A 12,105-nucleotide genomic window follows, 5' to 3' on the forward strand; every position below is an offset into this window, starting at 1 on the left:
ATCTGAAGAATTTAGGGGTTTAAAGGGGCCCCCGACATAAATTGAATATAGGTTTATGTAAAGGAAAGTTCAGCGATATGATAGAGGTGCGCACACTGACTTCTTGTTGGGAACGCCAAAGAGGCAGACGGAGAGACAATTGTCCCCATGAACTTCCTCCACCCTGAAGTGGGTTCCAGAGCTCCAAGAAACACCAATTCCACCAACACCGTCTACTGTCTATGGATACTACTCCCCTTCCAGCAACTGGTTCCCTACAGGTGCAGAAAAACTACAACTCCCAGCATGACAATAACCTGTTTGTGCCGAGATGCTGGAGAACCACAACACCCAGCATGGGTGTACCAAGAGCATTTGGCACCCGGGGCAGATCCTATATCTGGCACCCCCCTACTGATCACACCTTTACACACTCAGCCCCCTCATACCTGTACACATTCAACCCCCCTCCACACCTGTACACACTCAACCCCCTCCCCCTCATACCTGTACACACTCAGCCCCCCCCTCATACCTGTACACACTCAGCCCCCCTCATACCTGTACACACTCAGCCCCCCCTCATACCTGTACACACTCAGCCCCCTCATACCTGTACACACTCAACCCCCTCATACCTGTACACACGCAGCCCCTCCTCATGCCTGTACAAACTTAGACCCCTCATACCTGTACACACTCAGCCCGACCCTCATGCCTGTACACACTCAACCCCTTCCCCCTCATACCTGTACACACTTAGCCCCCCCTTATACCTGTACACACTCAGCCCCCTCATACCTGTACAAACTCAGCCCCCCTCATACCTGTACACACTCAGCCCCCTCATACCTGTATACACTCAGCCCCCTAATACCTGTACACACTCAGCCCCCCTCATACCTGTACACACTCAGCCACCTCATACCTGTACACACTCAGCCCCCCTCATACCTGTACACACTCAGCCCCCCTCCATACCTGTACACACTCAACCTCCCTCATACCTGTACACACTCAGCCCCCCTCATACCTGTACACACTCAGCCCCCCTCCATACCTGTACACACTCAGCCCCCCTCATACCTGTACACACTCAGCCCCCCTCTTACCTGTACACACTCAACCCCCTCATACCTGGACACACTCAGCCCCCTCATACCTGTACACACTCAGCCCCCCTCATGCCTGTACAAACTCAGCCCCCTCATACCTGTACACACTCAACCCCCTCATACCTGTACACACTCAGCCCCCCCTCATACCTGTACACATTCAACCCCCCTCCATACCTGTACACACTCAACCCCCTCCCCCTCATACCTGTACACACTCAGCCCCCCCCTCATACCTGTACACACTCAGCCCCCCTCATACCTGTACACACTCAGCCCCCCCTCATACCTGTACACACTCAGCCCCCTCATACCTGTACACACTCAACCCCCTCATACCTGTACACACGCAGCCCCTCCTCATGCCTGTACAAACTCAGACCCCTCATACCTGTACACACTCAGCCCGACCCTCATGCCTGTACACACTCAACCCCTTCCCCCTCATACCTGTACACACTTAGCCCCCCCCTTATACCTGTACACACTCAGCCCCCTCATACCTGTACAAACTCAGCCCCCCTCATACCTGTACACACTCAGCCCCCTCATACCTGTATACACTCAGCCCCCTAATACCTGTACACACTCAGCCCCCCCTCATACCTGTACACACTCAGCCACCTCATACCTGTACACACTCAGCCCCCCTCATACCTGTACACACTCAGCCCCCCTCCATACCTGTACACACTCAACCTCCCTCATACCTGTACACACTCAGCCCCCCTCATACCTGTACACACTCAGCCCCCCCTCATACCTGTACACACTCAGCCCCCCTCCATACCTGTACACACTCAACCTCCCTCATACCTGTACACACTCAGCCCCCCTCATACCTGTACACACTCAGCCCCCCTCCATACCTGTACACACTCAACCTCCCTCATACCTGTACACACTCAGCCCCCCTCATACCTGTACACACTCAGCCCCCCTCTTACCTGTACACACTCAACCCCCTCATACCTGTACACACTCAGCCCCCTCATACCTGTACACACTCAGCCCCCTCATACCTGTACACACTTAACCCCCTCATACCTGTACAAACTCAGCCCCCTCATACCTGTACACACTCAGCCCCCTCATACCTGTACACACTCAGCCCCCCTCATACCCGCACACACTCAATTAGCCACCAATAACCTACATCTGCCAAGCTGCTACAAAACTACTACACTCAGTCTATCCTAGCAGCCACCAATAACACGCGTCTGTCCAGCTGTAGGAGAAATACAACTCCTAGCATGTTCCATGAGACTCTGAAAAGATGCTGGCTCTGATGACCCAGAAGAGTCACCGGCTGAGAATACAATTTTTTCTATATAGAATTGAAGGTTCTGAGCTGGAGTCCCCCCAGGTAGCCGATAATCCCCCACAGGACTAACCCCCATGCAAGGAATGAAAAAGATATCTCCAGATGGGGTCATCTGCCTTGGATATGAGGTGTTTGATATGAGGGAAGATATGACAGGAAGAGGAGGATGGAGATGGCAGAAATGATGGGAAGATAGCTGACTGGTTCCTTAACAGCAGAGTTCCACTTTAACGTTTTCCAGCTCAATTCTGCCTCCTAGTGCCCAAACTTATAATGACCTGGCCTGAATACGCCATTATTAATATTAGTATTATGATTACATCTCTTATTGTTTTCCTTGTTATTTCTATCTGATCTGTGCTGGCGGTCAGCCCCGCGTCTCCACTACTCCTTCAGTGAGAATCCATCCAAGCTTTTCTGAGAAATGATAGACATTCAGATCTTCTAGCGTCACCCATTTACTTCTGACAATTCCCCTTCCTAATTCTGTGTCATTTTCTACCACTTCATACCAGAACAATCTAAATTGTCCAGCGTGCTGGGAAATGTCTATGTCATTAGGGTTTATTCCACAAATCACAGCGAAGGAGAAAGTGCCGTAACTCACAGCAGAGAAATGTTCTGATTGGTTGTTCTGGGTTACGGTACCTTGAACATCATCTCTGCACCTCTGATCACGTGTGTGTGGGGTCAGAACCTCCTGTGACCAATCAGATTTCATATGAACTGTATAAGCGAAGCATAAATTCTGATTGGCTGCTCTGCATCAATGATAGTGTTTGTGGAGTCTGAACCCCTAAGACCAATCGGGATTCATATCAGCGAGTGAATTCTGATTGGTTGTTCTGGGTTATGGCATATTGAACATCACCTCTGCACCATCGATCATGTGTGCTGGGTCGGACAACTCTGTTGCCAATTCGGTTGCATATCAGATGAGCGAAGCGTGAATATTGATTGGCTGCTCTGGGCTACTGCGCTTTACGCATGGCTGCCCTAAACTGACCATACATGTGCTATCTGATTGCCCAATCTTCTTTAGGGTGACCAGACAAATTACAATCCAATTGTACAATCTCATTTAAATTGACCTGTTTGGGATAGACCTCAATTATCCATTCAGGCCCCTTTCACACTTGTGCGACTTGTGCGATCTGGGACTGCAAAGTTGCATGACAAGTCGTACCCCATGATTTCCAATGAGTACCAATCATATCTGTGCAACTTCAAGTCGTACTGACTTCAAGTAGTCCCTGTACTACTTTGGTATGACTTTGATGTGAGTTGAGGTCTATAGACCTCAAGTTTACATAGGCATTCCCGGTAATTGTGGCAAAATTGCTGCAAAATCGCATGACTTTAGTAGCAGTTTGCCACGATTTCAGGGAGTGTGTGTGTAAACTTGAGGTCTATGGACCTCAACTCGGATCAAAGTCAGACCAAAGTAGTACAGGGACTACTTGAAGTCTCATACTCATTGGAAATCATGGAGTGCAACTAGTCGTGCGACTTTGCAGTCTCAAGTTGCAGGACAAGTTGCACAAGTGCCCCATACACGCAATCTGAAAATCGGATGACAGATCGTCCATTTTTATTTTTTTTGCATGCTAGTCCCATATTGAACCTGAAGAGTTTACTAAAGTTACAAAAATTCTCGTACAACAGGATAAAAAATCGGAAGTGATGTCGTGTTGTAGTGTATTTCTATTATGTTTTCGGACGACAACTGTTCTGATTTAACGAATATCATACGATCTGGTATCGTATGAGAATCATTTTCGTGCTTGTCCAATCGGATATATTGGATGAACTGTCGTGATCGGCTATCGAAAGCTCTGTACTAACAATCCGATTATCGTACGATCGCTTCTAAAAGCAGTATTTTTCGTACGATTTTTGAATCGTGTGTATGAGTCATAAGTTGTCCAGAGCACCCCTTCCCCCCCCCCTCCCCACTTACATCAGATGTCAAGAGTCTCTCACCCTCCCTTACATCACAGTGTACCCCCCTCCTTACCTTGTGCTGCTGCTGGGAGGAAGATTGGGGTAGGGCTGGGAAGCAGAAAGTGCAGGGTCTAAAGGAGGACCAGAGGAGAGCTGGATTCAGTTGCCAGAGTCTGCTGAGACCAGGGGAGATGAGGGGGCGCTGCGGCTGTACAAAGAGGTGCAGAATCTGTAGGAGGAGTTCTGTCCTCTCTTCTGCCAGTTGCTGAGATTGGTGGGAGTAGGGCAAAGAAGAGCTTCTCCGTAGCTACACAGAGAAGCACAGAATCTGAAGGAGGAGTTCTGTCCTCCTCTCTTCTGCCAACTGCTGAAATTGGGGGGGGGGGGGGGGCAAAGAAGAGCCTCTCCGTAGCTACACGGAGAAGCACAGAGGAGTTCTGTCCTCCTCTCTACTGCCAACTGCTGATATTGGAGGGAGGGGGGCAAAGAAGAGCCTCTTTGTAGATACACAGAGAAGCACAGGATCTGTAGGAGGAGTTCTGTCCTCCTCTCTTCTGCCAACTGCTGATATGGGGGGGGGGGGGGCAAAGAAGAGCTTCTCCGTAGCTACACAGAGAAGCACAGAATCTGAAGGAGGAGTTCTGTCCTCCTCTCTTCTGCCAACTGCTGAGATTGGGGGGGGGGGGGGGGCAAAGAAGAGCCTCTCCGTAGCTACACGGAGAAGCACAGAGGAGTTCTGTCCTCCTCTCTTCTGCCAACTGCTGATATTGGGGGGACGGGGGCAAAGAAGAGCCTCTCCGTAGATACACAGAGAAGCACAGGATCTGTAGGAGGAGTTCTGTCCTCCTCTCTTCTGCCAACTGCTGATATGGGGGGGGGGGCAAAGAAGCGCCTCTCCGTAGCTACACGGAGAAGCACAGGCTCTGGAGGAGGAGTCCTGTCCTCCTCTCTGCTGCCAGCTGCTAAGACAAGGTGAAGTTGAGACGATGGGGGTGCAGCAGCTGCAGGAGAGGTGTGAGGGCCACATAAAATGGCCTGGAGGGCCGGATTCTGCACACTGTTGTACAGGTTGTATAATAGATTGTACAATTAGATTTTATTGTGTATGGTTACCTTTATGGTTACTCCCACTGTCCTCTACAAGGAAGACACAGTCACAGAGTACTCACCCTGTCCTCCTCCTCCCGTAGGTCCGGCATGGTGCTGATGCACAGGTTGATGGCGGTGGTTGCCACAAACAGGATGGACAGGCACGCAAACACTTTCCCTGGGATCCCGGACTGTGGATTCTCCACCATGTCCCGCAGCTTGTTCATACAATGCCCCACCTTGGAGGGGTCCTCCAGGACGCAGATAGTCTCACGGGTCCTCTGTGCCTCCTCCTGCTTCCGGATGTCCTCCAGATCCTCCAGCTTCTGGAAGAGCCTCCGCAGGCAGCAGCGCTCCAGGTTGGACTCCTCGATGCCCCAGTAGGCCAGCTCGTCCTGAAAGGATAAGGCGCACATCTCCCGCAGGAGGCGCAGTTTGCCAGCGGCCAAGAAGCTGACGATCATGCCGAAGGCGCAGGGGTTCCTATCGAAGAAGAACTCATTGGTGTCTTCATCAAAGTCGTCGCAGACCTGGATGATCTCCTCGTAGCTGCTGCAGAACCTCAACCGACCCAGCCGGGTCATGGGAAAGTCGTCCAGCGTGCTCCATGGTAGAAGATACCTGTTGCCTCCAACGTTGATGACGATCTCACGTTTTAGGTCGGCTGCGTATAGCTCGTCTGGGTCGTAAATCTGTTGCGCCCTCCGGTACCTCGCCCCCTTCACTGGCTGGGACTCGAAAGCGACGGGGAAGAATTGGTTTAGGGTACTGCTCGACGTATAGCTGAGGTTGCTGTAGTCTTGCTCGCTGCTTCCGGAGATTATAGGCATTGCTGCCAGCCAGATGTCGCTTCACATGGGTGACCTGGAGAAGACAGAAGATGGTCATCAGAAATGACAAGGGGGTTCATTATCATGTCCGATGCAGCTCTCCGGGTCGGCAGATTTAACTTTTTTTTTTTAAATATTTTTTAATGTAAACCCCAACTGGATGACATTTAGGGTAATATTTATACAGTTATAAAAATATTTATCCAAACATTCACTGTTGGTGAATAAATAGGTTATGTAAAACATATTTACCAGGAAGATTCACCTAAACTGAATGTCAGATGTCCTCCTTTATAAATGTGCCTTTGTGCACGGCGTGTCATAAACAGTTGTCATTGTTTAATCAAATCCTGTTTTCGCCTTTTTTAGTTCTTTGTTACATCTCAGTGCTGCTCTCTCCTGCAACCTCTTTGCAGCCACTTATGGTTGATTTACTAAAACTGGAGAGTGCAAAATCTGGTGCAGCTGTGCAAAGAAACCAACCAATCATCTTCCAGGTTTTATTGTCAAAGCTTAAATGAACAAACTGAAGTTAGAAGCTGATTGGCTACCATGCACAGCTGCAGCAGATTCTTCACCAGGGGTGGCCCCTCCCCGTCCATCGCCGCCTCCCCTATCCAGGCATCCAGCACCTTTCAGGACACTGGCGCATGGATTCCAATGTGACTGGGGGGGGCTGTTTTTTTGAAGCACCGATTAAAGCCAGAGGCTCTAATAGGCTTCAATATAGGGTGGGCTCGGGTCGCAGAGAGTGCGCTCCGAGCCCACCCAGGTGAGTTACAACAGCGAATCAATATTCGCTGTTGTAACAATGATCCTCCTCCCGGGCCAGTCAGGAAGCGGGTTTTGACACCAGCCACCCGATTTGCTTAAAGGACAGTCGATCCTTGTCTCGGAGGAGGAGGGGAGGAGCTGGAAGCCGCCATGGAGGAGAGGACTTGGAGCAGAGCCGCCACAATGGGGTAAGTGCTGGACCGACTGGCAAACAGCGGGGAGGGTGGGTGCCGCTCGGGGGGGATGGGTGGTTGTTTAAAGGGCCCCCCTCAAAAAAAAAAAAACAGCAGCCGCCACTGTTCTGCACACTCCAGTTTTAGAAAGTCAACCCCTTACTGTCTACATGCACTCCAGTTATGGCTGCGTGGCATTTCTCAGGGCAGGCCTCTTGATGGTGATAACAGTGGACTGAGCCTGAGTAATGTGTGCCAGCGAGGCTCATTGTAGTCTCCACTGGAAGCATGTGTGGCAGAATGACAATGTGACAGCAATTAGAGGAAAGGGACAGGGTGTTGCCAGCCCAAATAACAGGAAGGATCTGAACAAGGACCTTCATGGCAGGATCATCAGGGGCACATGTAACAGGGTGACAACACAGGAGTACATAACGGAGACAGTTGTCACCCTATAACAGAAAGAAGCTTAACAGTGGACCATGTCTGGATCCTGTGTGTCGCAAAGCTGCTTGTTGTCTCCCCCAGGAAACCCGTGTGACAACGCAAGAGAACAATTTGGAGTCAGAGACAGGATGTTGGCACCCCACATAACAGAAAGGGCCTGAACAAGGACCTTCATGGCAGGATCATTAGGGGCACATGTAAGAGGATGATAACACAGGAGAAAATAGGAAGACAGTTGTCATCTGATAACAGAATGGGTCTGAACAAGGACGTCCATGGAAGGATCATCAGTGGCACAAGTGACAACACAGGAGAATAATAAGTAGACAGTTGTCACCCTAAAACACAAAGCTCCTGAACAGTGGACCATGCCTGGGTGATGTGTTGGCACTGGAAACCTGCGTGACACAGACAGCAGAAGAGCAATTAGGAGACAGCGACAAAGTGTTGTCACCCCACATAACAGGTAGGGCTTGAACAAGGACTTTCATGGCAGGATCATCAGGGGCACACAATGACAGGGTGACAACAGAGAAGAACAACAGGGAGACCGTTGTCACCCTATAACACAAAGTCCTTTAACAGGGACCTTCATGACAGGATCACCAGAAATTGTTTTAATAAAAGCTGCAGATTTAAAAAGATTAAAGATTACATTTGATGATATGCTGAAGATTATTTGAGATTTTATTGATTGAGTTTACATCAGTGTTACAAAATTACAATCTCTTACATTAGGATATAATCACCTGAACATAATATAATAAAGTGAATGATCCCCTTCAATGTCTCTTTTGATTTTTCATTTGATTTGATTTTTGAAATTAGATTTGTCATAATTTCTTATCAGTGAGATGGAATAAATGTGAATATAATATAAATACTGAGCCCCATACATATCATGGAGTTCTCTTCTTTGTCATATTAATAGAGGAAATAAAACATGAGATGTAAAAAGCTCCTTCTGATTGATGTATATATAGAGGAGAATGGAGATGGAATAAAGGAAACCAGAGAACACTTTGTATATATGCATATTATACAGAAATATATATATATATATATATATATATATATATATATATTATATATATATATATATATATATATATATATATATATATATATATACACTCATCTTTATAGAAGAAGTATGATAATGGAATGGAAGATTGATACATTGTAAATCGTAACCAAAAACAAAAAACTGATTACAGGTAAATGAAAATGTCTCCGAATGATCAGAATGTGCTGCAGACGGTCCTCTGAGTCCAGGGACAATTCCAGGACAATTCCAGGACAATTCTCAGTCTTGTATATTGGACAGAGAGGTAGAAGTACAGAAGTGTTCAGGATTTGTAATAAAATCCCCGAAATTGTGGGAATGATCGGGACAGGGACAGGTAGGACAGGAAGGGACCTCAGCCTAGGACTTCACAGGGGGACCCCCAGACTGATGTCCCCAGATGGGCAGATGTTACATTCGATGGATCACACCTAAACTGTCCTGAGAGAGACAAAGGGGGATTTGAGCCCCCCATAGGGAAGAAGTGATAAAGTTTTTCTTACCAGGATCCGCGTGCTGCTGCATCCTTCTCACCGCTCAGACATCTCCATCCTCCGCTTCCCTTCATCCGGGAGCTGCTGGCTGCAGAGCACACACTGACTGTACTAGACTCATCACTAGCAATGCAACCTCCTCCTCTCCCATTCTGTGACCTCCCCTCACTGGCTGCCTCTTCTCTGCCCCATCCCCATCCTTGTCTGTCTCCACAACTCTCCTCTCCTCTCCATCTACAACTCTTTTCCTTTCTCCATCCTCCTCTTTCTTCTCTCTGTTTTTGCCTCTTATCTATTTTATTTCTTTTTTTTTTTTTCTCTCTCCCGCTCCCTCCTTGTATTGCATACTATTTCTATTTCTCTATCCCTTTGATTTTTTTCTCTCTCTCTTTACCTTTTTCTTTTCTTTTCTTTCTCTCACTTTCTTTCTTTTTCTCCCTCTCTCTCCTTCCCTCTTCTTTCTTTTTCTCTCCCCCCCTCTCTTTCTTTCTTACTTTCTCTCTTTATTTCCCTCCTCCCCTGTTTTTTTCCTCTCCCCACCCCCTTCTCTTCCCCACCTCTCTCTCCCTCTCCCTCTCCCTCTCCCTCTCTCTCCTCTATCTCCATCTTCCTTCTCGTTTTCTTTCTTTTTCTCTCTCCCCCTCTCTCTCTTTCTTTCTTTTACTTCCTTTTTTCTTTCTCTCTCTCTCTTCCTACCTATTTTCCCTCCCTCTTCTCTCTCTTTCCCTCTCCCTCCTTCCCTCTGTCCTTTGTCTCCCCCTCTCTTTCTCACCCCCCCCCCCCAGTACCTCTCTCTCTCACTCTCTTCTCCCTCTCTCTCCCCCTCTCTCTCTCTTCTCTCTCTCCCCCTCCCCTCTCTCTCTCTCTCTGTCTTCTCTGGCTCTCTCTTCTCTCTCTCTCTTGTCTCTTCACTCTCTCTCTCTTGTCTCTTCTCTCTCTTGTCTCTTCTCTCTCTCCTCTCGTTCTCTCTCTTGTCTCTTCTCTCTCCCCTCTATCTCCTCTCTTCTCTCTCTCTCTTCTCTCTTCACTCTCTCTCTCTTCTATCTGGCCTATATCTCCTCTCTCTCTCCTCTCTCCTATCTCTCTCTCTCCTTTCTTCTGCCATTTCTCCCCCTTCTCTCCTGACACTCTCTATATCTCTATCTCTCCTCCCCCCCCCCCCCCATGCCCTCTCTATCTCTCCCTTCTTCTGTCCTTTCTCTCCCCCCTCCTCATCAAGTCCAACCTATGTGTGTGATTAAATGTCAGTATTACATTGTATATCCCTGAATGTTGCGGTAGTTCAGGTGCTTATCTAATAGTTTCTTGAAACTATAAATGCCCCCCTGCTGAGACCACCACCTGTGGAAGGGAATTCCACATCCTTGCTGCTCTTACAGTAAAGAACCCTCTACTTAGTTTAAGGTTAAACCTCTTTTCTTAAAATTTTAATGAGTGGCCACGAGTCTTGTTAAACTCCCTTCTGCGAAAAAGTTTTATCCCTATTGTGGGGTCACCAGTATGGTATTTGTAAATTGAAATCACATCCCCTCTGAAGTGTCTCTTCTCCAGAGAGAATAAGTTCAGTGCTCGCAACCTGCCACATTCATTATTACTATAATGTGCTGTATTGAGGCCCCAGATGTCTCGTATGCTATGCTGGTATATTTGTGTGGATTTTCCGCCCGTCTCCACGTAGATCCAGGATCTTACCATCCTCGGAGGGTAAATTACTGGTTGCCATCCTGAGCCAGGAATTGATTGTAGGAAATCTGTGGAAATTATTTTACTATATTGCATAGCTCCCAACTGTCCCTGATTTTGAGGGACTGTCCCTGATTTGGAGCAATGTCCCTCTGTCCTTCTTTCCTCCTCATTTGTCCCACATTTCTGTCTGATCTATATAGTTGTATATAAAATGCACTTTTTATTTTTCAAAAAGTGTTTCCCAGTGCTAAACCTTTCATCCAAATTATAAATTGCTACATTTGTACATTTTAAAAACCAATATGAAGGAATAGTAGTGGTAAAAAAAAGTCCTTGTGGATTTAATTAACCATTTTTGGGTTAATTTTCCTTTAAGGGGGTGTGGCAGGGGGCGTGTCCTGTACCTACATACTTTTGATAGTAGGTGTCCCTCATTCCCATCTCAAAATGTTGGGAGCAGGGGTGGACTAACAACTCATGGGGCCCCCAGGCAATAGGAGATTACGGGGCCCCCAGGCAATCCGATATTATGGGGCCACACTGTATACACACACACAGTATACAATCACACAGTATATACATACATGTAGACACAGTATACACAGACATGTTTCTATTGGCTGAGAAGGTACTGGAGAGGTGGGGCAGCTATAATCTTGGGATTTTTAGACCAAAAGGGACATTTCAGAGACAGATGTAAAAAAAAACACAGATTTTTACATACTGTCCCTGGTTTTACTGAGGCTGGCAACCCTGATGGGGCCCCCTGGTGGCTCAGTGACCGAGTGGCCCGATGGTCAGTCCGCCCCTGGTTGGGAGGTATGTATATTGTGATTGTAAACTACTTGAGTAGTGACACCCCTCCAACCCAGACCACCTTCACCCCGAAATTTGTATTATTGGTAGTTCTATGCATAATGCTGTGTTCTACTGTGTTATAGATAAATTCCAATATTGTTATAATTTAAGTCATCTCCTGAATGCAACATTGTGTGTAATATAGAGAGAATGTTCTACTTTATGTAAGGGGGCTGAGAGAATTTCAGGAGCAGAGCATTTTCTACCCTATAAAGCAGGGATCTCCAAACTTTCCAAACAAAGGGTCAGTTGACTATCCAACTACGGAGGTCAGACTGTGGCCAGTGGGAGTAGAAAATGTGCTGGCGTCAGTGGGAGGAATAATG

At 47.6% G+C, this 12,105-nt stretch overlaps 1 protein-coding gene across 1 annotated transcript in view; it reads right to left on the reverse strand.

The window, feature by feature from the left end:
• Positions 1-9,657, reverse strand: part of LOC143929371 (voltage-gated potassium channel regulatory subunit KCNG4-like) — a 34,842-nt gene extending 25,185 nt beyond the window's left edge. Inside the window, exons 1-2 of the mRNA XM_077453412.1 lie at positions 9,245-9,657; positions 5,532-6,315 (exon numbers count right to left, since the gene is read on the reverse strand). Of these exons, the coding sequence (XP_077309538.1) occupies positions 5,532-6,281 (750 nt within the window). The 5' untranslated portion in view covers positions 6,282-6,315; positions 9,245-9,657. The remainder of the gene's footprint in view (positions 1-5,531; positions 6,316-9,244) is intronic.
• Between the last annotated feature and the right edge of the window lie 2,448 nt (positions 9,658-12,105).

The sequence above is a fragment of the Lithobates pipiens genome, unplaced genomic scaffold, assembly GCF_037356315.1.
Source record: "Lithobates pipiens isolate NorthernLeopardFrog02 unplaced genomic scaffold, aLitPip1_a1.2 Scaffold_10, whole genome shotgun sequence".
In the NCBI taxonomy this organism is placed as follows: Eukaryota; Metazoa; Chordata; class Amphibia; order Anura; family Ranidae; genus Lithobates; species Lithobates pipiens.